General features: G+C 42.1%; 1 protein-coding gene across 2 annotated transcripts in view; it reads right to left on the bottom strand.

The window, feature by feature from the left end:
• PHT4;5 (phosphate transporter 4;5) overlaps nucleotides 1-27696 on the bottom strand; it is a 191989-nt gene that overhangs the window by 28700 nt on the left and 135593 nt on the right. For both annotated transcript variants that reach the window (XM_087664168.1, XM_087664169.1), the window contains exons 10-11: nucleotides 1336-1372; nucleotides 1165-1260 (exon numbers count right to left, since the gene is read on the bottom strand). In XM_087664168.1, the coding sequence (XP_087520294.1) occupies nucleotides 1165-1260; nucleotides 1336-1372 (133 nt within the window). The remainder of the gene's footprint in view (nucleotides 1-1164; nucleotides 1261-1335; nucleotides 1373-27696) is intronic.

The following is a 27696-nucleotide window of genomic DNA, read 5'->3' as shown; positions in this document are numbered from 1 at the left end:
TCAGTGCAGATTTCTTTCTTCTTTTCTTGTAGTCTCTCTCTCTTCCTTTGTCTCTATGTTTGTGTTCCTTCTTCCGTTGTGCACTCTCACAATATCCATTGTAGAGACTCTCCCAAGAATTTGAACAAAGATTATCAGTACTCTCAATGCAATATGGGAGAAGTTGCAAGTTGGCTTTGAGAGGATGAGGAGGAGAGATGCCCTTCTGAGGACTTGGGATTCTGGCACCTTCTTTCACCTAGCCCCTCAAATGGTTTGGTATTATAGCTCACCAGGTTGGTCTTTCACACAATCATGTATTTATGATGCACTTAGCTGCTCTCTACGGGGTTTCTTTGTACTTTGTATTTTAACTTGGGGGGATTTTCTCCAAGTTGTTGTTAGTAGAATTCTATCCTCTAAGCAAAAGAAGAATAAAGAGATGCAATATCCCCAATGGAATTGTTTGATCTCTTGCCCGCAATCTTGGATCTAAAAAGCTATTAGATGTGTTGTACATACCTTAGATTAAGAACTAGTTATCAATAGTTCCTGTTGTGGATTGTGGCCTCAAGCTCCCAACTTGTGGGAGTAAAGGTCTTTGATGAAGCTAGAAATATGGTCAACAAAAGATGGCATAACCTACATCTCCATAGTCACATTAGGGAGGGCAATAATAAGCTTTGGAAAAAGTGATTTGGCAACATCAGCTTTGCTATGCTAGAAAAAGATCAAAAGACTAGGATGGTTGTGCACTTCCTATGGAAAAGTTCCACAGTCCACTTTATTTCAGTGAGTCTAGAGTGTTTATGATATTCATCTGCTGAGCCTTGATATGATAAGATAAGGTTCCCTTGAAAATCTCATAATTGCTCACTATGGACTGTCTAAAAGATTGCGGTAGCTTGCTTGAGGCTTTCCACATATACGTTCCTATAAAGATTTAGGTCAAGGCTGAGCCCCACACAAATAATTACCATTGCACATACTCTTTGGGCTTGAGGGTGTCTGAGCTTTGTCCCTGTAGTCTCCCCATTTAACTTATTGAATTGCAGATGTGCCTCTGTGAAAGCTAGGATGGCCAGACAACATGCACATAGTAAACAAAAAGTGCATAGACCAAGTCCAACGAAGTGCAACTGAATCTACAGAAGTTCTGGAAACTTGAGCAGAGAGATGACTTACAAATGTAATATTAGTACCCTTTGAAATCAAGTAATCAGCCATTGATGCAGCAACTCCAGAAACGAACATTCCGCCCAAAGGTGGAAGCACTGAAACCTGGCATGAAAATATGACCTTCAATTCACACATCCTTTTCCCCAAAAACCCAAGAAGGACAAATCTAAGTCTCACCAATGCAGCATTTTCCAGATCCAGGTTGAGCTCCTCACTAAGAAATCATTGACAAACAAAAATATGCAAACATATTAGAGCCATTTACGGAAACTTTAGAAAATCTTTGCTTCATTATGTTAACAAAAGTATGCTTTGAAATCAAAGACTAGTCTATCCATGCACTAATTTCACAAGAGCAAACTATGCAAAAACTAGTTTCACAAGGAATCATACAGAAACTACTTTCACAAGTAGGAATCATGCAAAAACTGTGGTAATTAAACACATGGAGAGAGTGAACCTTGCATAATTGGCATGGCATTGTAAATGTCTCAATGTCTGGCACTCTATGATAAAATCCAGTGTTAAATTGCAAATTCTTCTCTACAGGAAAGCACCAGTTGCAAGAATTCTAATAAATAAACGTCTTATATTGAGGAAACTAAGCAATAGGTCATACAAGTATGAAACATTTGCTTGTTAAAAGGTTACCAGAAGTAAAGTCTCTCAGCCAATTAGATCTGAAATCACACAATTTTGATTTCTCAACCAGCTTATATCATGGATTGAATCCATATTATCCTAAGCAAACTTAGCATGGCAGCAAGCAGTCTAAGGAAGCTCATATTCCCCCAACTTTCTTTTGCTCAATTAGAGATTGTCAATGTGAAGGAATGTGCCAAGATGCTCCACTGCGCTGTTTTCTATAGGCAGATCCTTGAACACTTCTTTGTATTTGAAACTGTGAGATCAGCCAGTTCATGAGTCAAGGACCATATTTAGGAGGGCCATCTTCCTGTGCCAAGATGCTCTAGCATACCCTTATCTATGGCTGCATTGTTGAACACTTCCCTACGTGGAAAACAGTGAGACTGGCTTCATGCCAGTTTATGCATCAAAGTCTATCTGCCAAGCTGAAGAATCCCCTATGTGGAAAACAGTGAGACTGGCTTCACGCCAGTTTATGCATCAAAGACTATCTGCTAAGCTGAAGGATAATTGCCATTAAGCTAAACAGAGCAGAGATTATTACAGGAGGCACCAGGGGATCCCACCCTCCACGCACAGGAGATGCGCGTGCGAGCAGCCATTGTTGGCCTAGAGGACAGGCGCTCGGAGTTCTCTTTCTGAACCTCAGCAGTCTTCTGGGTGCGGAAGGGGGACACGATGTGCAGGGAGTTCTTCCAGGTGCACCAGCCTCGCACTGCAGGAGAGCAGATACGCAGCCTTTGGGATCAGTATGGGAGGACTCGTTCTAGCCCAGATGAGGTGATGGAGGTTGCCACCGACTATTACATGTGCCTTTTCCAGCAGGAGACAGGTTCAGCTAGAGGAGAGATGTTGACAGTAGGTCTAGGATCACATCCCATCCCTCATCGTAGAAGAGATGGGATGCTCCCTCCTAGCCGCCTTCACAGAGAAGGAACTAGAGGAGGCTTTCCATACACAGGATGGACAGAAATGCCAGGAAGAGGATGGCCTCTCTAAGGCCTTCTTCACTACCTACTGGGAAGTGGTGAAGGACCCCCTACTGATAGCCTTCCAGGAGATTTTCACTTCAGGACAGATGCCAAGGAGTCTTTCGGCAGGCCTTATCAGTCTTCTCCCCAAAGAGGGAGACCGGTTGGAGCTTTCCCAGTGAAGACTGATCACCTTATTGTCAGTGGCCTATAAGGCATTGGCAAAGATGATTGGTAGGCGACTACGCCTCGTGCTTTTAGACATCATCCATGACACACAGACAGGCTTTGTCCAGGATAGGAGTATCCTCGACAATGAATTTACCTTCTTTGAGGTGACAGAGTGGGCTCAGCACAGTGGGCAGAGACTAGCCGTACTACTCTTGGATTTCGAGAAAGCTTATGACAGGGTGGACTGGGATTTTCTACAGGGCACCATGGTGAGGTTGGGATTCCCCCAGGTTTGGATTCGCGGGGTCTCCGCCCTTTACAGATCAGCCACCAACAGGGTTCTCATAGGCGGAAGGTGAGGGGAGGAATTTCAGCTGGAGAGATCGGTTCGACAGGGCTGCCCCCTGGCCCCATACCTGTTTCTACTCTTTGCAATGTGAGTAGATTACGCGGCAATGTGAGTAGATTACGAGGCAATGTGAGTAGATTACGCGGCCTGTGACTTCCAGTGAGAGAGGAGATTGAGTTGTTAGACTCAGAGTATGCAGATGATACAACACTCTACATGGAGGACGATGAGTTGATGCTGGAGAGAGTGAGGTTGGCTCTTGAAGTGTTCTGTTCTGCAGCGGGAGCGAAAATCAACTGGTGAAAGTCGGTTGGTTTCCTCACAAACCCAGACTCTAGCACGGAGTGGGGCATCCACTTGGGATTTAGATGGGTGACCAGAGGGCATACCGTTCGGTACCTAGGGTTCCAGGTGGGACTCGACATCACTCTTGCCTAGCAGTTTCTTCCTGTCCTTGATTCTATTCGGAGAAAATTGACCTATTGGAGCATAGCTCGCCTCTCACTAGCCAGCCGAGCCATGGTGGTTAACCAGGTCCTTCTAGCAACGACCTGGTATATCGCCTTGTGTTGGTGCTTCTCCTCTTCATGCGTAGTGCAGCTTCGCTGCCTAGTGCGGAATTTCCTTTGGTAAGGGTCAGATGGTTCCAGGGATTCTAGGGCTAAGGTGGCGTGGGCGACCATCATATGGCATCGGTCAGAGGAAGGGCTTGGGATCATAGACCCACAGTATCAGAGTATGGCCCTCTTGGGCAAGCTAGTTGTTCGCGGCCTCACACCAGGTGAGCAGACGTGGAAGGTCTTATTGTAGGAGGGCCTCCAGGACTGTAGACCAAGGCTTGGCGGTGACTGTAGCCCGTCCCTGAGATGGATCTACACATTAGCCCAGATTACCCTCCCCAGATCACCTTTCCTACGCAACTTACTCCGTGTGTGGCAGGGCCTCCATAAGGCCCTAATCCAGAGCCCCCCCAGGCTACCAGGAGGCGATAGACCATTAGCCGGTGATCTGGAACCCGCAGGTCAAAGATTGGGTAGGGGCACAAATTGGCGAGTGCCCCCACATCCATTGGGCTGGTTGGGAGGCCGGCTCGGCTCGTATCATCAGGACATGCGGGAGGTGTACAAGATGGCAGATGAGGAGGTGCTACAGCGAGTATCGGGCTGCTAGAGAGGAGGGGAGTTGAGGAGAAGGGAGATAGATGCAACAATATCTCTAGAGTGGCTTGCTTCCCTGATACGAGAGTTGATAGAGCCCGGCAGGTATGCGCAGCTAGGTTTTCACCAGCAGGAATCCCCCTACAGGTGGCAGGTAGAGTGGGTGGCGCCCCGCAAGAGAGGACTTTCTTTGTTGTTCAGGAGGGGGGGTGTCTGGCCCTTGACAGAGGGCAGCAGGATGAGGGGATAGCCGCCCTTTCGTGGAGGAGGATTCGGATGGTGGGCCTTCAGGGGAAGGCATGGCTACTAGACTCCTATGTTTTATGGAAGGAGCTTAGGGAGTGGCACCTTTGGATCTGGGAGGGCAGACCACTTGATGAGCAGGAGTGGGATCCAGGAGAGTGGCTATGGCCAGCCACTGCGGTCGCCAAGAAGCCATCCAAGTTCTTGGAGTACACTGCCAGGATTGGTAGTCACGTACTGATGCAAGAGGATATGGATTGGGCGCTGTCACGTAGCAGGTATTGGGCAAAGCATAGCATCACACAGCCTTTTCGACAGACCTTTTGGCGCCGCCTATGGGATAGTTGGAGACCGAGGAGGGTGTCGTATTTCTTATGGCTGGTGGCACATGGAGGCTCGGCGGTGGGAAGTTGGCTTGCCCAGATGTAGAAAGAGGGAGGTTGTATGTGCTATACACAGCAGCCCCTGGAAACCCCAAAGCATTGCCTTTGGTCATGTGAGGAGGTGCACTTCGTGTGGAGAGAAGCATGCCGCATCCTTCGCCGTATAGCACCCAGCCTTGGATGTATCTCACGGGGAGCTTTCTGCTGGCAAGCAGTCAGCCAAGGCCGTCACCTTCTGTATGAGGCCGAGATGCAGGACACCATATTGAATATTCATTATCGAGGCAAGGTCTTGCGCAGTGGTTAGTTTGGAGGCTCTACCCATCCACCAGGTACTGGAGTCCACAGCAGATCACTCGGAGGTATGGGAGATCATATGGAGTCTTACTGGATGGCATATCTGGAAGGCACGGTGTCAGGAGGCTTTCGGTGGAGAGAGACTTTCAGTACAAGTGACCTTAGCGGAGCTCTGGACCTCCATCATCCACTCCCTCCGCGGCTGATGGTACCAGGTGCAGGGCGAGTCAAGAGCTCCGTTGTCATTTCATGTGCACTTGGGGAAGCTAGGACCTCTTCTTCATGATGCAGGCAGGCAACCCCAGTTGGCGATACGTCATTTCCCCCCTCCCCCCCCTGAAAATCTCTACTGCACATGATCAACTGATTGTAAGGGAAAAAGAATTAACTTGTTTGATGGGTTTGGAGAGGGACATTTCACTCAAATTGAAGAAGAGGAAAAGACAGATAATAACACCAAGCCTTTGAACCCAAACCCACTGTACAAAGCTTTTATCCAGTGCAGATAAAAGATTGATGCTGGATATTGCTTCCAAGAATGGATGTATGACTTCTCAATGATATTTGAGGCACAGAACAATCACCTTGCTTTGATACCAATGTTGTAACCTTTCACCATACGATAAAGTTAATCACAAGAAAATTGAAGGTGAACTCACAGATTGCAAGAGAAAGAAATACAAGAAGAGTACAAGACACAATCATTGAGTGCAATCTCTCTCCATGGATGGGTGTATACCTCCTCCATGCATATATTTATGGATTTGCATTATCTTTCTTACTCAAAATACGTTGAAAAATCATCGTTTTTCCCCCATGAACGTATTTATGGATTTGCATTATCTTTTTGTGCTCAAGATACATTGAAAAAGCATCCTTACGTGGCTTCTTGCTTTCTTTGCTTGAACACTATGCTTTTGGTCTAATAATTTCTAACTCAAAATTTATAAACCTATTCTAAGATTCACAAAAATATATAATCTAGCCCAAATAATAGGGATGCATTCCAGATAAATTGTAGTTGATCATTTTACTACACATGTATGGCTATTGTTGATAGGTAGGAGTTCCCCTTTGTGGTCTCATTAAGAAAGGTGCTAAGAAAAATGATGATTGCTAGGCCAATGCCTCTACTATCACTAGTTTGAACACATGGTGAGAGTATGTCCTTGCTTTTGCCAAGATGGTAGAGTGGAGGTTGAGGAGTATGTGGAGGGTGTTCATAAAGGTGCCCGGGAGCAACAAAGATAGGAAGATGGTTGGATAGAGATGTGTAGTACAAGGCACAAGAAATCAACTGTTGCAAAGGCTCAAAGAAGGGCTAGTAACATATAGCAAGTTTGTGGTGAAAAGACATATTATGGTTGACCAAAGGTATACTGAAGCACAACAAATGCATAAGGGCCCCTTGGGAGCAGGCTAAGAGTAAGTATGAGCGCTTTTCTAAGTAGAAGCAAAAGGGTAGAGTTGAAGTAGCTAGAAGGTTCTCCTTCCACCCCATTAGGGCAGTAGGCTAAATAGTAGGATGTTGAATAAGAAGCAGGCTTCTTCACAATTGTATGCTTACAAAAAGCCATGCTCAATATCTCCTCACTCACTTTCCTTCATGCCAAGGTTTCTTGTAGAGACCAAGGTAGGGTCATAGAGGGAGCTAGATGTAGCCAAGTGTTTAGGACTAGTGCCCCCTTAAGGTATTTGCAAACATAGGAACTAGGCCAAGGAGGGCTATTAGCTTGAATGCTAAAAACATGCACTAAGGGTAAGGCCCTAGGAAGCTCACAATCATGTAAATCGCCACATTTATTGATGGCGTAGATGGAGCTATCATTGATATAGAAGCATAAAATTCTACAAGAGCTCACCCAAAAATGTCCGAGATAAAATCACACCTTTAAAACAGCTATTGGGGGGAGTCAGCAAGCACCCAAGTGCTGCCCATGTGCGAGTAGTTATTGCCTAGGCAGGTTTAAGCCCATGGCTAGGTAGACATCTCTTGATGGCATGGTCACTAGACATGTTGAGGGCTTGGTGCCAATTGGATGGCTCAAATTGCTTGCATGAGTCAAATGCATTTGATTGGCTAGATAGTTGGATTTTGTAGGCACAAGTTAGACGATGGCTGGATTGGAAAAGTTTGCAGCCAAAGTTGTTTGTAATCTAATGAAGTTTGGGCTAAGATACACTACATTTCACTTTGACCGCTGACTACAAGTTATAGCTAAGAAATATTGGATATCTTTTTGGTCAGAAGTAAGGAGGTATGTAACTAACTGGGGTTTCCTACTAAACCCTGACCCTAAACTCCAAGATATTATAGCTACAAAATTTGTCAAGTACAATCTAACATTATCTAGTTCTTGAGATATTGGTGTAATTATGAAACCAGTCTTCCTTCTCGGATAGGGTGGTTTAACCTGATTAAGCACTTAATTACAGCAATTAGCAAATGAACATAAACTGAAATGCTCACTTTACCTTCATAAACTTGGACAGTGGACACCTTGTCGGCCCCAAAACTGGCGCCCCTTTTGGTATTTCTTTAATTTCAATTGCTGATGGATAAATTACAAGCCGAGATTTCACAATCTCCTTGGCTGATTCAAAAGCCCCTTGCTGTTCCAATAATCAGCAAAGCATTCGGGCAAATTGCCCCTTGATTTTCACCCAAGACTTGCTCTAATGGAACCCCAACTGGTCAAATGCTGCCCCAAATTCACAATAGATGGGCTGGCATTTGAAATCCTCCCAATTCCACGAATTTCCGGTGCTGATTTCAGTGTACAATGCCTTTGACTGATGGCACGAGTCCCAAGGTGTACTGCTAAACCCTAATTACTGCTGTAATTTAGGGTTTATAGCAGTAAACTCTCTGCTGTCCACCAAATTTGGCTGTACTCTGCTACCCATGGCTGAGAATTGCTGAGAATACTTGAGCATAGACTGGAGGAAATGAGAGAATGCTGTAGAAAGAGAGAAAATCAGCTGAAATGTATCTTCTGATTCATAGCTCTGATGACAAATCTGATGGCACCAACAACTTCAAAAGGGGGGTAAAACACCAGCTCCACTGGCGAGCCCTCCTCTCCTACCACCGCCTCTTGAGGCGGAAGAGAAAACCTGTTGCCCCCTGTCTTGTCGCGGCGCGCGATCAGTCATCGTCGCCTCTCAGAGCCAAATCTGATCACCTCCTCTCTCTCCACCAAGCTCCGAATGGCTGCCATTGAGCTTCCACCACCCTCCAACAACCTTCTTCCTAGTTGCATGGGAAAGTTTTGCCAAGTGGAAGCCTTCCTAATGCATTTTCAGCCATTAAATTAATTTTTCACAATGAATTAATTCTGAAAATTAATTTTAGCCCTTTTGACGCTGCCCAAAATTAAACATGCCCATCTAGAATGAAATTAACTAGGCCATTTGCAACTTGGAGTGGTTCCCAACCTCTGTTGACCCTTAGACTAGCATTAATTAATTAATTAATGCTAGTCCCTAGTGTCACCACTGACACTTAATGGCCAAACAATTGTCCTAGGGTCCAACTTGGCACCAACTGATCACCAAAACCCAGTTGGTATAACTTAACACAACTTTTGCCTTTAACACCCACTCCATCCTTGGGGTCCTTGGCCTGTTCCCATGAAATAACTACAATGTGTATCACATGTGCTAAAAAACCTTGCACATTTGATTAGTAACTTAATCAAATGTTACTAGCAAGATTAAAGCATCTCAAAATTTTACGTCCCCGTGACAAATTATAACTTTGAAATTACTATTTCATATTTGATTTGTACATTTTATTTTTATCTAATATTCTATGGTGGAGGATAATTGCCTTAGCTAATGTGGTGGATCTCACCCAAGTCTTTGTCAAATTCAGCCTTGAACATATTTTTTACCCTTGTAACCTTTTCGATATCACTTCTTGTGATGATAAAATCATGTATATAGATCACAATTATGACATTGCCAGCACTTGTCTTCTTTGCATATATTGACTGAACAACCTTGTTGAGTTCAGACCCAATTCTTCTCAAGAACTCGCTAATTCTATCTGTCCATTATGAGGGCCTTGCTTTAGCACATATAAAGCCTTATTCAATTCACACCAATAATTTGGAAAATCTTGATACACGTGACCCTTTGGGTGTTCTAGTATACCTCCTCTTGTAACTCACCATTCAACAATCTATTCCTTACATCATTTTGTTATAATCCCCAACATCTTGCTACAACCATAGAAATAATAGCTCTAAAGGGTGCCATGTTTTGCAATAGGGCCAAAGTCTCTTCATAGTCTATACCATACATACGTTTGAACATACCTCTTTACAACTAGTCTTTCCTTGTGCCTACTTATTGAACCTTCTATATTATGCTTTCTCTTATACATCCACTTACATCCAATTGGCTTCTTACCCTCTGGCGATGGCATTAAATCCCATGTATTAGTTACATCCAAATCATCCATTTTTTAATCCATAGTTGCACCCCATTCAGCTTTATCAACTCTCTTGTTAAAACATGTGGACACTTTGTCTTAGTTTAACCATGTATGTATGATTTATGCAACAAAGATATCATATCTCAACTTGCCTATTGGATACTCTACACGAATTGATTAGCGTACTCATGTATCCCTATTTGATGCATCTTTTATAGCTTATGGTTTCTATACACTTGGTGTTTTCAAACTAAGTATTTCAAACTCTTCATCCAAGCTTTTTTCACCACTTGAACGTCCTACACTTACATCAATATATGGCATGGATCAGTCGATCTTCTCCTTTCCTTTGGTTGACCTGATGCCACTTTTAGCACTTACAACTAACATTTTGACACTTGTTCTATCCAACCATGGGTTTACTTTTGTAGGACCATGAGAACTTTCACTAGGTCCATGTTGTCTACATGATTGAAGCCACACTTCTTGTCATGAGGATGTGAAATTTTGAGACGCTTTAATCTCTCTAATAACATTTGATTAGGTTATTAATCAAATGTGCAAGGTTGTTTAGCATATATGATGTACATGGCATTCATTTCATGGTAAGAGGCCAAGGATCCCGAGCATGCAGTGGGTGTTAAAGGAAAAAGTTGTGATAAGTTATGTCAACAGGGTTCTGTTGGTTAGTTGGTATCAAATTGGACCCTAGGGTAGTGGTTTGACAAAGAAGTGTCGGTGGTGACACTAGGGGCTAGCACTAATTAATTAATTAATGCTAGTCTAAGGGTCAACAGAGGTTGGGGACTACTCCAGGTTGTAAATAGCCTAGCCAATTTAATTATGGATGGGCACATTTAATTTTGGGTAGGGTTAGAAGGGTTGAAATTAATTTTCAAGATTATTTAAATTTGAAAATTAATTAAATGGTTGGATAATGCTGAAAAATGGGTTTAGAAGATTGCCACTTGGCAAAAATGCCCATGCAAATTGAGAAAACCTTTTAGGATGTTGGGTCTTAGCCATTCGGTTAGTTTATAGCTTGAGAGCTTGACTTCAGTTTGCAGATGCCACCCTTGCCAGTCATAATGTCTTCATTTCGTTTCATACTGCCAGGAGGCTTTTCACAATCCCTCGTAGATACCGTGATTTATGGGAACAGCTTTTGTTAGTGCTCCAGAGCAGGCAACCCTTTGCTGCCCTTGCTATGGATAGGACTGGGACCTTGCAGGTCGGTTGAATTTGGAAAAGGCCTCAGCTAACCAGGTGTACCATCTTCTGATTAAAGATCATCAATGGCTCGTTACTAAAGCTAATACTGTATGGGGGTTGCGGAAATCTCAGTCATGGTGGAAGGCAACTGTGATGGAGGGCTGGTTGAACAAGACACCTTTCAAATGCAAGGTCTTTCTTTGGAGGGTAATGATTGGTGGTCTTCCTCTTGCCTTGGCCCTTTCCAAGCGTCGAATCTCTAACGGCAATTGTTTCTTCTGCACCACTATTGTGGAATCGGCCCGTTATCGATTTATTTCTTGCCCTTGCTGGTCCATTTTTTGATCAGAGAACATCAATTTGCTGCAGAAGACAACCATCTAGGGGGCCTCAGCAGGCAAGGGACAACAAGGAGTCACCGTCCAAGGCCTGGCAATAGCATTGTTGATTAGGTGACAGAATCTTGGAGGTGTCTGTCACTAGGTGAGTGCATTAAATGCAGGCTGGAACAAGCAACATGCAGAATTTAGTGTTTTCTCGCGAAGAAAATTAGATTTCTCTCTCATCTTGGATTTCTCTCACCTTCCTCAACCCATTCTTAGGAGATCTCAGCATTTCTCAGCAATTTTGACTAGAACTGAACTAAATTTGGTGGACAACATCATATATTGAAATCAGCACCTGAAATTCGTGGAATTGACAGGGATTTCAAATGCTAGGTAACCCATTGTGAATTGGGGCAACATTTGGCTAGTTGGAGGTTCTATTTGTGCAAGTCTTGAGTGAAAAATCAAGGGGCAATTGGCCCGAATTGATTACTGATTGTTGCTACAGCAAAGAGGCTTTTGAAACAGCAAAGGAGATTGTAAATCTCAGCTTGTACTTATTCCATTAGCAATCAATTTAAAGAAATACCGAAAGGGGCACCAGTTTTGGGGCCAATAGGGTGTTCAATGTCCGAGATTATTAAGGTAATTTGTGCATTTTAAGTTATCTTCATTTGTGATTGTTCTAATTAAGTGCTTAATCACGAAATTACCACCCTTTCCAAGAAGGAAGACTGGTTTCATGGTTCCATTGCCAAGATATCACTCATTCCCTTGATTTGGTGGGCTTGAGGCACCTAATTGCAAGCCAAAGCTTTGTGCTAGTGTTGATTTTTTCTCTCAGCTGAGAAATTACAGCAATATGTCTTCATACAGTGAGATAAACTCTAGCACTGATGATGCCTCTCAATATGAACATTCATAAGGGAATGAAGGAAATGCAATGTCTGACCTTGGGCAAAGCTCAAACCATGGACAACAAGCTGAAAATGTTGTTGTTGTTGGGTAAGATGTAGGGCCTTCAAGGCATAATGAGGCTCATGACCAACAAAGTGAAGAGATATTTGATGACTAGTTTAAGAATCAGATGAGGACAACAGTAAATCTCTTTACTCAATTGGCAAAAGGATCCTCAATTTACTTGATTTTTGAATGTCCCGAAGAAGGACAGTAAAGGAAAGAAGAAGAAGACATCTTCTATACCTTGGGATAGCAAGGTGCACGGAAGATAATGCCAAATCCTTCATTTGAAGCTCCCAGAGATGCAAATGAAGTAAAACAATTGGTACCTACGGGGTAGGGATTGCAAATGCAAGGCCATCATGGAAGTGCCAATCCAATGGATTTTGGATAGTTGAGCATGCGTGCTATAATGGGGTAGCATGGATACTTTGATGGAAGCACAATTTCTCATACTATGGTTGGACAAGCACCACGTATGGGAATGTATGGCACAAATCCCTATGGTATGCAATAGCCAATGCATGGTGTGCAAGGTCCAATGTATTCGGGTATGACTAGAAATGTGCAAAACCCTATGTATAGCAGCATTGGTTCGATGCTTGTGGCACAAAGTAGCATGTTTGATAATACATATGCACCCCCAAATGCTTTTGGGGCTCAAGGAATGAGTGCTGGTCATGCAAATGCTCCGCTTGGTGCTGATTTTCATGTAAATTCAGCAAATGCACCCTTTTTGCAGCAATGAGTGTATGACACCCAAAGGGGCAGCAAGAGACTATGATAAGGGTGGAAAAGCAGTTGCACAAGATAGGCTGAAAGCTTCAACTTTCATTCAGTAGTTTGATGCAGCCTATTCAGGGGGACCTTCATAGAGTCCTCAAAGATTCGAAAAGCAACCACTTTCTTGAAAAGGAATTCATTGCAGTGGTGGTCCACTCTTTTAATGCAAGGTAGAGCACCGTCAACGTGGGTACAATTCAAACAAATGTTTGCATCAAATTGGTTGACAAGTACCTTTGAGGTGGACATTATGACAACTTGGAATAAGCTAGATGCTAAGGAATGCAAGAATTTGGAGCAATATAATAAGAAGTTTTGAGATGCATTGCTGCCTATCACTTCTTATCGCTCCATATGCCTTCATGAGTAAGTGGAAAAATATGTTTGTGGGCTGCCCAAAGAAATTAGGGATTTTTGCATTAAATCCACCATGTCTAGCATGTCTCGGCTCATAGAAATTGCTGCTACTGTTGATGCTTTGCTGTGTGGGAAGGATTCACGCTTCCTAGAGAGTGGGGAGAAGCCGAATAAAAAGTTGTTTAAGTCTAAGAAAAGTGGAAGATCTGAAAATCAGCTTGTAAAGAGGCCAAAATAGCAAAGAAAGGGCTCGAAAAACAGTGATATCTATAGGGAATGATGGGGATATGACATTTGCAGGTTTAGCAAACAAGACCATTTTACTATGTTGAGGAAGAAGATAAAGGATAATCATATGGCACGATTGTTTTTGCATTATATATTTAAGTATCATGGTATACTAGAGTCAATTGTTAGTGATTGAGACTCTTGGATGACTGATTTACTTTGGAAGGGGTTGTTTGAGAATATGGGTACCATGCTGAAATTCTCATCATCCTTCCATCCGTAGACTGATGGTCAATTTGAGGAAGCAAATTCCATAGTGTTCGATCTTTTGAGATGCTATGTTTTAGACCACAAGACACAGTGGGAGCAATATTTGCCCTTGGTTGAGTTTGCTTACAATAACATCGTGCATAGTTCCACTTTGGCAAAGCTCCATTTGAGGTGGTTGAGGATGACAAGAAGGTACCACCTATCTTGTAAACTAAGGATAAGATCTTTGAGGCTAACTGTTATGTGGAAAACTTGGATGCAGCCTATGCAAAGATAAAGTATGCACTTCAGAGATCACAAGAAAAGCACAAGAGAGTAGTTGATTATTATAGACGTGCTTTGGAATTTGTAGAAGGGGATTATGTATTGCTGCCTTTGAGAAGGCAAGGCTGAAAAAGATGAAAGGAAGAGAAAGATTGTATCCGAAGTTGAGTATGAGATACTACAGGCCCTTCCAGCTGTTGGAGAAGATCACCGATGTGGCATATCGACTAAAATTACCTCCACATTGATGGATACACAATGCCTTTCATGTCAGTTTGTTAAGGTCCTTTCATGGTGATGTGCCAGAGGATATGTTTACTAAAATTCAGTCTGAGGTTGAGGAGTTGGATGAGATTTTGGTACCCAAGTAGATTTTGATACATAAGGAAAGAAAGGTCAAAGGTAAAGTTTCTAGGAGATACTTGGTGAAATTTCAGAATTATTCATCAATGGATGCCAAATTGGATGGAAGAGAATGACTTGGTAGACCATCTTCAATTGTTGCAACTTTACCTAGATGCCTTTCAGTTAGAGTCGACTTTAGTTTGGGATCAGTCAAGTTCAATAGAGTAGGGATCCGAGGTATTGCCTGATGCTCAAGGGGGAGGTAGCACTTCCACTCCGCCAGTTGTGGATAGGTCTCGTATGTACTGGATCTCACATGTATTTAACATGCATCCAAGGTACTATGTTGACAATATGTTTGCCATGAGGTCACTACTTAGTGTACTAGTCACTGTGAGATGTACATAGATGAGTATGAGTTCCACCCAGGAAGTGGACCTATACTTTTGCATCAACTTATGATCAATTTGACACAAATTTTACCTCAATTTTGAGACAAAAAAATCTGATTAGTTTTAGCTCAATTTTTGATCAGCTTGAGAACCATTTATAGTCACTTTTGAAATTAAATTTGCATTAGTTTTTGCATTGATTGTTGGTCAGTATTTGCAATGAGTTTGTGATCACTTTGGGGTCACATTTATAGCAGCTTGTGATTAGTTTTCAGATCAGCAAGTGATCAGTTTATGATCAAATTATGCTCAGTTTTCAATGGTTTACAACTGTTTCATGGACAGCAACATGTTAGTAAATGTCATTAATAGTTTCAGCCGTGCTTAATGCTGAATTAATGCTTTTCTATGGTTGAAAGTCAAATGGTTCACATGGTTCCTCGGAGGCCCATGGCCAAGTTTCAAGAGGTGTTGAGGCAAGCATGCCCTATTTGGGTGGAGATGGTTGATTTCCCTGCGCATCTTTGGAAACTCCTCCCTTTGGTCTTGAGAACCTTAGGCGACATGTTGGTAGAGCCTCGCTTGGCTTCCCGCAATCGGAACAGGGCATGCATGCTTTGGGACACAGGAAAACCTCGCTCGACCAAAATTCATTTTCAAGTTCCAGGACTACAAACCTCGGTTTATGAGTTGAAATAGGATACTTTTACAGGACATTGTTTTCGATGCGGCCAATTGGGCCATTTTATTTCGGAATGTGACAAAAGTCTGAAGGTATTGCAATGATCTATAGATTCAAACATGGATATGTAAGACCACCATCCTCCCCACATACATCAGCAGTTTCAAGCTGATCCTGAGATGCCTCCCCAACATGGTCGTGATGAAGGTAAAAAGGAGGTTCCTCAAGTGGGCCCTGAGCATACTTCCCTTCTGGTCGACCAGAATGTGTCTTCTCGGGAAAATTCTTGGGTATCGGTGGTTAGACGTAATGCAAGATAAGCATCTTGTTCGGCTCTTGCCCACCCATCACCACACCCTATCACTCAGACCTTTCAACGCAGAGGTAGGGGGTTTATGTGAACCCTCAAACTTCACGTGCTCCGACCAGGGATGATAAAAGGAATTCCAATTCTGCTTTGCGCTTTGATATGCAAGGGAGGCTTGTGTCTCCTAGGGATGTTTTTCATCCACAGTAACAACAGTTTTCTTCTCGTGCGTTGATTGCTGGTTTGCAAAGGGCGGACCTTGTAGATGTAATCCGAAGAGAGATGGAAAGATTCTAGGCAGCCAAAGCTATAGATATAAAAGGGAAAGGAAAAGCGGTGGTTCAATAGTTCTCTCATTTCCAATTTATTATGAGAATTGCTTTGTGGAATGTGAAAGGTATCTCTTCGCATAGTAAGCAGTATCAGTTGTGGAAAGTTGTGTTTGCTAGAAAGTGGGATGTATTTTGTGCGGTGGAGCATAAACAACATGCTTTGGCTGGATCCTCCTATGTTTATAAGGATTATGTTGTTTTTTTCAGTGGTCGAGCTCCATAGAAATCTGGAGTTATGTTGGTTGTCAAATCCTGTTTGCAGCCATCGCTGGTTTCTCAAGACCCTTGAGGTCGATTTGTAATTCTGGAGATACTTTATGAGGGAGAGGTTTTGTGGTTGGTGGGTGTGTATGCTCCTTCCATGGTAAGGGAGCGTCGTCAACTTTGGGATGACCTGCGCTGCCTTTCCATGGCTCGCCAATGTTTTGTCATGGGAGACTTTAATGCATGTCTATCTTGGGATCAAGCTACTTCTCTGCACTCAGTTATGGACGGTCCTAAGCGACAGGCTTGGGATGCCCTTGCAGCTGGATCTTTGAAACAAGACATGTGGTCTTGGATGTATCCATCACAATCTCGTTATACCTATCGATCTTTACAACATCCTGATACCTCGGCTAGACTGGATAGGATATATATTTGTCAAAGTGATTCCTTTCTTCCTGCAGTTATTGACATGTGGGTGGGACGACGGCATGTCTTATCAGATCACTACCCTTTGGTCTTGACCCATAGACCTGTTCATGTATCTAAGGCTCTTTTTACTCGGTTCCCACTTCGTTTTAATCAATCTTTTCTACAGCAAAATCAGTTTTAGAATATGTTCAACAACTGATCGCTTCCTTTAGCTTGAAGGTCCTATCTGGAGAGAGGGATGCATGGGCTGTTTTTAGGGACAATGCTCGACAATTACCCCGTCAGTATGGTATTCAGTAGGCTTCCTCTTTATAAGCTGAATTGTAGAATGCCCAATCTTTATTGGCCCACTCCTTGTCTTTAAGTCAATCAGGGGATTCTAATGATGAATTGATCACATGCATTGAATGGTTGAAAGGCTGGGTTCATTCTCTTCAAGAACAAGAATATACAAAATACAAACTGTTGGCTAGAGCAGAAGCTTTATACGATAATAATTGCCAATCCCATCAATTCTTTGCTCACTTGCACTAGAAATATGCTAGGGAAAATATTGTGCGCTTAATGGATGAACAGGGTGTCATGGTGACGGATCCGGCCTCCATCGTTCGTATGTGTGTCGACTTTTATCAGTCCTTGTTGGGTCCGCAAGAGAATTCTTCTGATGCTGTCCTCTCTGCTCGCCGCTATATTTGCGAGTTGGTAAGCAACCAAGTCAAACTAGAATGGGTGGACTTAATGGAGGCGGATATTTTAGAAGATGAAGTGGAAGAAGTGCTATCCCATCTATCCTGAAGGAAAAGCTTTGGCTGGGATGGGCTTCCTAATGAGCTGTTTTCAGCTAATGTGCAGCAACTTAAAGACCCATTGACTCGCTTGTGCGAGCAAGTGTGGAACTCTAGTACCATGCCATTTGATGGGAAGATTACTGTCATTCGGTTGTTGCCCAAGGTTCCCTCCCCTACCTCTTTGAAACAATGGAGACCTATTTCCGTTATGGGTTCATTATATAAAATCTTCTCCAAAATCATTGCGAGCAGATTGCAGAAGTTTTTCCGCACCTGCTTCATCCATGTCAATATGGTTTCATTAAAGGTCGGAATATCATGCATAACATCTTGAATGTTCAACTAGGAATTGACTATGCTAAAGCTTCAGGACAGCAAGTAGTAATGCTTCAGCTTGATATTGAGAAGGCATTTGATCATGTTAGCTGGCCTTTTTTGCAGCAATTATTGTCTACAATGGGATTTGGCCCTCGCATGGTCTCTCTTGTTGACACTATTGGTCAGGGAGTTGTCGCTCGTTTTGCTCTTAATGGAGGGTTCACTGAAGAAATTGCCTTATTTCAATCTCTTAGGCAAGGCTACCCTCTCAGCCCTTTGCTGTTTGCTTTGGTCACTCACCCGATGCTCTCATTGTTGAACAAGTTGGTTGATCAAGGCGAGATAGTTGGTTTGACTCTTCCCAGTGGTACTCAACTTATGGGTCAATCTTTGGCAGATAATTCTTTCATGTTTCTTAAGGCTGATGCACTAATGTTAATCGGGCAATGGTGGCATGGAATCTTTTTGCTTTGGCATCTGGTCGTCATATTGATACGCAAAAATCTACACTTCTCTCCTGTACGGAGATTGATCTGCAGGCCTTGGGCTGGCATGGAATTGTGATCCCAAAGGAAAATATAACCAGACACTTGGGATATCCTATTGGGGTGGAGGTAGCACCCCGGGCCTTACTGGATTGGATGGCCTCTTAGATTCATGATAGGTTCATGTACTCGACATCTCAAGACTGGCCTTTACATGTCAGATTGAAAGTTACTCAAAGTATTATGATTAGTATGATATTGTTCTTTTTGCCACTCCTTCCTTGGACTAAGAAGTCCCTTTTGGAACTTGTTCAGCCTTTCAGGTTTATGTTGTGGAAAAAGAAGGGGAATCGGTTGGGTCAGGTTTGGATTTCATGGTAGCATGTGACTACGCCTAAACGAATGGGGAGAGCAGCCCTGTTGGATGTTAATTTACATATGAAAGCCTTGAGGTTGGCCCTTTTGCAGGCATTATGTGTACAAAGTCATCCTTGGTCAGATATTGCAAAATTTTTCATTGAAAAGGCTGGTATCTCTCATGGTAATACGGCTATTTGTGCCTCTTGGTGGCATGTGCTTAACTCCTTGAGACCAATTAAGACCACCCACTCTTTTCTCCTTTCTCATTTAATTGCATCCTGGCAGGAGATCTTCCATTTTTCAGTTTGCCGCCCTCCTAGGATTCGCAAGGAGGCGAATTCACTGCAAGGAGAGGTCTTAGTCTCCTCCAGGTTGTTGGATTGGCCGAACAAAGATATGCATAGACTCAAGTTTAATCGGATGGCTCGTTTGGGGTTGTAGACAGTTTTTGATGGTGTTATTCTTGGGCAGTCCCGTCTTTACTCTTTTCGGCGTATTCATCAACACTTTTGGGTACCCCGCGGATATTGTGATATCTGGTCATCCATACAAGTGACACTTCAGAGGTTCTCTCCTTTACCAGTGCTACAGCCATTGTATCTATGGCCTGATTGGAAGTTTGTGATTCCAGATGATTTTGAGAAGAGGTCTGCTAACGAGATATACCATCAGATGGTGGAGGCCAAGAGATGGGTCACTACAAAGGTGAATAAATTATGGCATATTAGGGACGGCAAAAAGAAGTGGCAGGAAAGACTCATTCAACTTTGGAAGTCTAAGGTTCCCTATCAGGGAAAAGTCTTCTTGTGGAGATTGCTGATTGGTGGTCTTTCAACTGGAGAGGTGCTGTGTGCCCGAAAGATCTCTGCTGGTTGTTGTATATTTTGCACTACATGTGATGAAACATTGCTTCATCTTTTTGCCTCTTGTCCAGTAGCACAACAGATTTGGTGTTTTATTTCTCGCATCTAACTCTCGGTGACTCAGCTCCGGATAACAGCCCGGTCATGGATTATGGGAAAGCTGCCCTCCGAGCCTTCTTTGCATTCTGATTATTCCTGCCTGTTCCAGTTCCTTAGATGGACTGTCTTGTGGCATATTTGGCGAACTCGGAATGCCTTTCTTTTTGATTTGGTCTCGGGCATCCATGGTCATGTGGCCCGTATTTGAGGTTTAGTGCTATGGCAGATTTCTTCTATGATATCAGCTGACCTAGTTCTTCCTGACATTGCTGCCCACTGGCTGGCCATTGTTCACTCTACACCAGCAATGTGATTTTCTCTTTGTGTCATAGTCCTAATACTAAATAGTCTTTCGTCACTTTCTTTGAGGACCTGATGGTCTGATGTAACAGAATGTAAACACACACAGAGAGAGAGAGAGAGAGAGAGAGAGAGAGAGAGAGAGAGAGAGAGAGAGAGAGAGAGAGAGAGAGAGATTCTCGGATGACCTGATGGTCTGATGTAATAGAAAGTAAGAGATACAGAGAGAATGCTGACCTGATGGTCTGATGTAAATATTTACTACTTAATTCAATTATCTTCAGGAAGAGAGAGAGAGAGAGATGCCGATCATAGGATATACATTTGTCAAAGTGACTCTTTTCTTCCTGCAGTCATTGATATGCGTGTGGAAAAACAGCATGTTTTGTCAGATCATTACCCTTTGGTCTTGGAAATGAGCCACAGACTTGTTCATGCATTTAAGGCCCTCCTTGCCCGTTTGCCTCTTCGGTTTAATCAATCGTTTTTGCAGCACAATCAGTTTTTGATAGGTGTTCAGCAACTGATAGCCTCTTTTAGCTCCAGGGTCCTCTCTATAGGGATGGAAGCATGGGCAGTTTTTAGGGATAATGCGCGAGCGTTATCCCGACAATATGGTATTCAACATCCTTCCTTGTTTCGAGCTGAATTGCAGTATGCTCAATCCTTGTTAGCTCATTCCTTGTCTTTGTGTCAGACTAGGGACTCTAACAATGACTTGCTCACATGCATTGATTGGCTGAAAGGTAGGGTCCAATCTCTTCAGGAAGAGGAATATGCAAAATATAAACTGTTGGCCAGAGCTGAAACTTTACATGGTAACAACTGTCAAACTCATCAATGTTTTGCTCCTCTCCATCAGAAATATGCCCAAGAAAATATTGTGCGCTTAAAAGATGGGCAAGGTGATATGGTGACCGATCCTACCTCCATTATTCGGATGACTGTTGACCTTTATAGGGCCTTGTTGGGTCCGCAAGAGATTCTTTCCGATGCTATTCTCTCGGCTTGAACATATATTTGTGACCTGGTTAGCAATCAGGTCAAACCAGAATGGGTGTATCTAATGGAGGCTGATATTTCTGAAGATGAAGTGGAAGAGGTGTTGTCTCACTTGCCTAGAAGGAAAAGTCCAAGATGGAATGGGCTTCCTAATGAGCTGTTTTCAGCCCATGTGCAACTCTGGTGTCAGCAGGTGTGGAACTCTGGTATGATACCTATGGATTGGAAGATTGCTGCCATTAGATTGTTGCCCAAGGTTCCCTCTCCGACCTCTTTGAAACAATGGAGACCCATTTCTGTTATGGGATCGTTATATAAAATCTTCTCCAAAATTATTGCCAACAGATTGCAAAAAGTTTTTCCGCTCCTCATTCATCCACGTCAATACGGTTTTATTAAAGGTTGGAATATTATGCACAACAATTTGAATGTTCAGCTCGGAATTGACTATGCCAAGGCTCTAGCCAGCAGGTTGTTATGCTTCAACTGGATATTGAGAAGGCTTTTGATCATGTTAGGTGGTCTTTCTTGCAGTAATTAACGTCTACAATGGGTTTTGGGCCCCGTATGATTTCTATAGTTGATACTATCAGTCAGGGTGCTGTGGCTCATATTGCTCTTAATGGAGGGATTACTGAGGAGGTTGCCTTATCCCGGTCCCTTCAACAAGGCTGTGCTCTTAGCCCTTTGCTGTTTGCTTTGGTTACTCACCCCATGCTCTCATTACTGGATAAGTTGGTAGCTCAAGGTGAGATAGTTGGCTTAACTCTTCCTGGCGGTGACCAGCTTGTGGGTCAATCTTTGGCGGATGATTCTTTTATGTTCCTTAAGGCGGATGGTATTAATGTTAACCGGGCAATGGTGGCCTAGAATATTTTTGCTTTGGCATCGGGTCTTCACATTAATACTTAGAAATCCACCCTTCTCTCCTGTACGGAGAATGATCTGCAGGCCTTGGGCTAGAATGGAATTATGATTATAAGGGGTAATATAACTAGACACTTGGGATACCCTATTGGTGTGGAGGTTGCTCCCCGAGCCTTGTTGGATTGGATGGCCTCCCAACCGGTTCATGTACTAGAAATCCCAGAGTTGGCCACTACATGTTAGACTAAAAGTGGCTCAATGTATAGTGATCAATATGATCTCATTCTTTTTGCCACTTCCTTGGACAAAGAAGTCCATTTTGGATTTGGTTCAGCCTATCAGATTTATGCTTTGGAAAAGGAAAGGCAATCGTTTGGGACAAGTATGGATCTCCTGGTAGCATGTGACCACTCCGAAAAGGATGGGGGGTGCAGCTTTGCTAGATGTCAATTTGCATATGGCCGCTTTGAGGCTTTCCCTGTTGCAGAGTCTATGTACTCAGTGCCATCCTTGGTCAAACATTGCCAAATTCTTCATAGAAAAGATTGGCATCTCTCATGGTAGCACTATTATTCATGCTTCTTGGTGGCATGTGCTTAATTCTATGAGGCCTTTAAAGGTCTCCCAGTCTTTTCTTCTTTCTCATTTGATAGCTTCCTGGCAGGAGATGCTTCGTTTTGCAATTTGGCGTCCCTCGGATATTTGTAAAGAGGAAAATTTGCTGCAATGAGAAATACTGGCTTGCTCAAGGTTATTGGATTGGCCACAAAAAGATTTGCAATGAGACAAGTTCAATCGGATGGCTAGGTTGGGGTTGAAGATAGTCAGTGATGGTGTTATTCGTGGGTAGACCCGTCTTTCTTCCTTTAGGCGTATTCGTCAGTACTTTCGGGTGCCTCGTGGATATAGGGACATTTGGTCGTCCATACACGACAGTCTTCAGAGGTTCTTTCCTTTGCTTGTATTACAGCCATTGGATCCTTGGCGTGACTAGATGTTTCTACTTCCTGATGATTTTGGGAAAAGGTCAGCTAATCAGATATATCATCAGATGGTGGAAACCAAGAGATGGGTCATGGGGAAAGTGAATAGATTATGGCATCGTAGGGACAGTAAAAAGAAGTTGAGGAAAAGATTTATCCAGCTTTGGAAGTCTAAGGTCTCGTATCAAGGAAAAGTGTTCATGTGGTGGCTGCTCATTGGGGGTCTTCCAACGGGCGAAGTGCTCCGTGCCCGAAAGATCTCTGCTGGGCGTTGTGTTTTCTGCACTGCGTGTGATGAGACACTGCTTCACCTCTTTGTTACCTGCCCTGTTGCGCGACAAATCTGGAATTTCATTTCCCGTGTCTGGTCCTTGGTGACTCAGCACCGTCTATCAGTTCGTTCGTGGATTATGGGAGATATGTTCTCTATGCCCTCTTTAAGTTTAGATTGTTTCTGCCTATTTCATTTCCTTAGATGGACAACCCTATGGCATATATGGCGTACTCGCAATGCCTTTATTTTTGATTCAGCATCGGGTATCCATGGGCATGTGGCCGTGTGCGAGGAATAGTGTTATGGCAAATCTCCTCTATGATGTCAGTGGACCTGGTTTTTCCGAATATTGCTGCTCCCTGGATGGCGATTGTTCGCTCTACTCCAGCTGCTTCTTCTGTGTGATCTGATAGTACTGTTCATGTAATAGGTTGTTCTGGTTAATTGGATAGCTTGCAGGCCTCATGTAAATATTAGTTACACAGAGAGAGAGAGATAAAGCATGCTGATCTCTTGGTCTGATGTAATAGAAAATAACTGCTACAGACAGAATGTTGACCTGATGGTCTGATGTAAATATTCACTATCTAATTCAATTATCTTCATGAAAAAAGAGAGTTGTTGATCCATTTTTTGATCAGAGAATAGCAATTTGCTACAAAAGATAGCCATGTGGGGGCCTCAGTAGCTAGGGGACAACAAGGAGTTACCTTCCAAGGGCTAGCAATAGCATTGCTGATCAAGTAACAACATTTTGGAGGTGTTTGGTAGTAGGTGATTGCATTAAATGCAGGCTGGAGCAGGCAATAGGCAGAATTTATGGTTTTCTCACAAAGAAAATCAGATTTCTCTCTCATCTTGGCTTTCTTTCACCTTTTCCAACCCATTCTTAAGAGATCTCAGTATTTCTTAGCCATTTTGAGCAAATTTCAACCAAATTTGGTGGATAGCAGAGAGATCTCAGCCCTAAATTTTTGCAAAAATTAGGGTTTAGCAACCACCTTGGGACCTGTGCCAATAGAAGAAGACATCGTACATTGAAATCAATACTTGAAATTCGTGAAATTGATAGGGATTTCAAATGCCAAGCCATCCATTGTGAATTGGGGTAACATTTGGCTAGTTGGTGGTTCCATTTGTGCAATTCTTGGGTGAAAATCAAGGGGCAATCGGTCTAAATTGCTTGTTGATTGTATGTACAACAAGGGGCTTTTGGATCAGCAAAGGAGATTGTGAAATCTCAACTTGTACTCAATTCATTAGCAATTAAAGTTAAAGAAATACCTAAAGGGGCACTAGTTTTGGGGCCAACCAGGTGTCTATTGTACAAGATTATTAAGGTAAATTGTGCATTTCAATTTATGTTTATTTGTTGATTGCTGTAATTAAGTACTTAATCAGGGAATTACCACCTTCTCCAAGAAGGAAGGCTGGTTTCACTTCTTTTGCAGCAACATCTTGTTTTCCTACATCAAGAGTCACACTTTTCTTTTTGCCATACCAACTACTTATCTCATAAAACAACTTTTATGCTCACTCTGACCTCACATGTAGAAGAGCTAACACAATGATACTCTCCTACTCAAGGGAGTAGCCAATGCAAATACAGTTTTCAGCTTTTGAATCCATATTGGTTCTCAGTTCATCCAGGTTTGTGTATATATAAAATAAATCTAAATACTTAAAAAATTGTGACAAATTAGGTATTCTACCTATATATTTTTCCTTAAATGTCATTTCATGAATGACTAGAGAGGGGTTTTGCTCATTATAAGATGCTATGTGTACAGCCTTAACTCAGTAACACTTGTGAATCTACTCACTTATCAGGCAATTTGCCTGTTTTTTCTTTTTGTGACTTCATTTTGCTGTAGGGGGTGTCTATAGATGCCTCTTAATACCAAGCTCATCCAAAAGTTTGCCAAAGTCATTAGAGAAATATTCACCATCTAAATGATCCCAATATTTCGTTATTTTCTAGACTTAGCATTCCAAGAAAAGGAGAAAATAAATACTCAAAGCTGAATATGACAATTATTTAGAGAATTATAGTCATGGACACAAAAGAAATGGAGACAACTTGAGGATTGAAGATAGGCAAACCCAACAAACATCTCTTCTTTCCCCCCGCCCGAACAACCCCCCCCCGCCCCCCAACCCCCAAACACACACACATACAATTTATGCAATATATATATTTTTCCTTTTTGCACCTCCATTTCATTATGGCATGTACCTATATATGGATCCCCTCCTTACATTATACTCATCTAAAATCTTGCCAAAGTCATTAGATAAGTATTCACCTTGTAAATGCCCTCAACAACATAGTATGCTTGGCAATTATAATGTTATTTTATTTTCAAGACTTAGCATTTTAAGAAAAGGAGAAAAACAAGTTCTTAAAGCCAAATATGACAATTATTTAGAAGATCACAGCCATAGACACAAAAGAAATGGAGACAACCTAAGGGTTGGAAATGGGAAAACCCCTTGCCCTTGAGACATCCTGAGGAATGTATTCTTGCTCAACTGAAGTTCCGTTGAGATGGACTTAGTTGCAATCAATCAAGCTGAGAGCAACAATCAAAAGTTGTGAATTTGCAATCTCTATTCAAGGGGATTTCAAAATGCATATCATGTAGTCTGAAGATATGTTGAATGAAAAGTCTTGCATCTTGTAAGTATTTCAATGTTTTATGACATGGAATAAAATGTGATTGCTTATTGAATCTATCAATTATGATATAAATCATATCATGATCTTGAGCTGTTCTTGTAATACGTGAGATGAAATTGATTATGATAGATTCCCTTGGAGCATCAAGCAAAGGAAGAGATTGTAGCAATTTTGGAGTCTTTTGCTTGTCATACTTAGATTTTTGATATGCTAGACAAACCTCAATGTAGTTGTACGTATCTCTTTGTAATGTTGGCCGATAAAAGAAGTGATCGATTGCACTTTCCTAGATATCTTTTAATTACAAAGGAAACAAATTCAATAAAATAATGGACTATGCAAATGTTTTTCAATACTTTATTTTTTAAATTCATGAAATACACCTATAATTTTCTTCTATAGTCATCAATAAATGTCACATAATGATGACATCATGCAAGAGAAGCTAGCCTAGTGAACCCACATACATTGGAATGCATCAAATCAAGAGGCCCGTTGGGGACATTTTGTTCCTGTGGAAATGAATGCCTTGATTGATTTCCAAATTGATATTGCACTACACACTTTCCACATTTCATGATACCTTGAAATTTGGTACTTGTAACAATACTCTGCGATTGTATCTTTTTCAGCTTTTATGCATTTACATGACTAAAGTGTTTATTCCAAATATCCATGTCTACAATGACTTCATTGCCACTTGCATAGATTGTGAGACTTTTTGTAGGCATATGTACATCTAATGTAAACATTATTTCAACTCTTTTTTCTTTCGCAACCAATCTACATTTATCTTAAATGTCCTCAACAAAGCAACCATGCTGGTTCAACTTTGCTTGCAATCTTGGTCAACATTTTGACCAATAGAAACAAGATTCTTTGTAATTGTTAGCACATGCAACACATTAGCCATATATTTTGTCTTTTCATTATGCATTGAAAAGAGAACTTTCCCAACATGTACAACAGGATGGACTGAATCATCCCTTGCACGTAGGCTGATTCTTGGTACATGTATCTCATTAAATCAATTTTTATGATATGCCATGTGATTTGATGCACTTAAGTCCACATATCATACATCACCATTCTCTGCATTTTGTGACGTAGCACTCATCATGTGCAGACACACTCATCATCTCTTTTAGAAGTAGATGCATAACTATCATGCTACATAAGTTCATGATTTCTACCTCGTCTATGATAACACTCGTATGAAAGATGACTAGACTTTCCACAATTTCAACAACATGCAACGTTATTGCTTTTTTAAATTGCCATCCACCTCAGCCTCCATGGCTCCCCTTTCCATTGTATCTCCTCTACCTCTATCATGACCTCCATATTCCAAAATTTACTGATTTTGGTTATACTGCTGATAACCACCTCCTCTTCCTATATCACATCATCGCGTTTAAGATCTCCCCATGCCTCTACCTAAATCTAAGTAGAAACCTTGTGCTTGTTCTCCTGCACCTCTTCTTTTTCCTCGACTGTTTCCCTACATCCTCATTTCCTCAGTAATCAAGAGGGAGATTCGATCTCCAAAATCTCGAAACACTTTCACATACATAAATAAAAGTGGCAAAACTCTTTCAATTCTCATCATTCAACCAATTCAACATAGTAGAAACCGAATCATCATCTTCAACAAATACACCATCAGAGCCTAGTGTATCTACAATCTCTTTGATTTTCAGCACATACTCAATTATTCATTTGTATTAATCAACTCATACTTGAGTTGAATGTTCTATGCATTTGT

Source organism: Lygodium microphyllum, chromosome 23 (genome assembly GCF_053477565.2).
Source record: "Lygodium microphyllum isolate KBCC chromosome 23, Lygodium_microphyllum_v1.1.10, whole genome shotgun sequence".
Lineage (NCBI taxonomy): Eukaryota > Viridiplantae > Streptophyta > Polypodiopsida > Schizaeales > Lygodiaceae > Lygodium > Lygodium microphyllum.
Note: the sequence above shows the minus strand (reverse complement) of the source record. Positions and strands in the feature narration are given on the sequence as shown.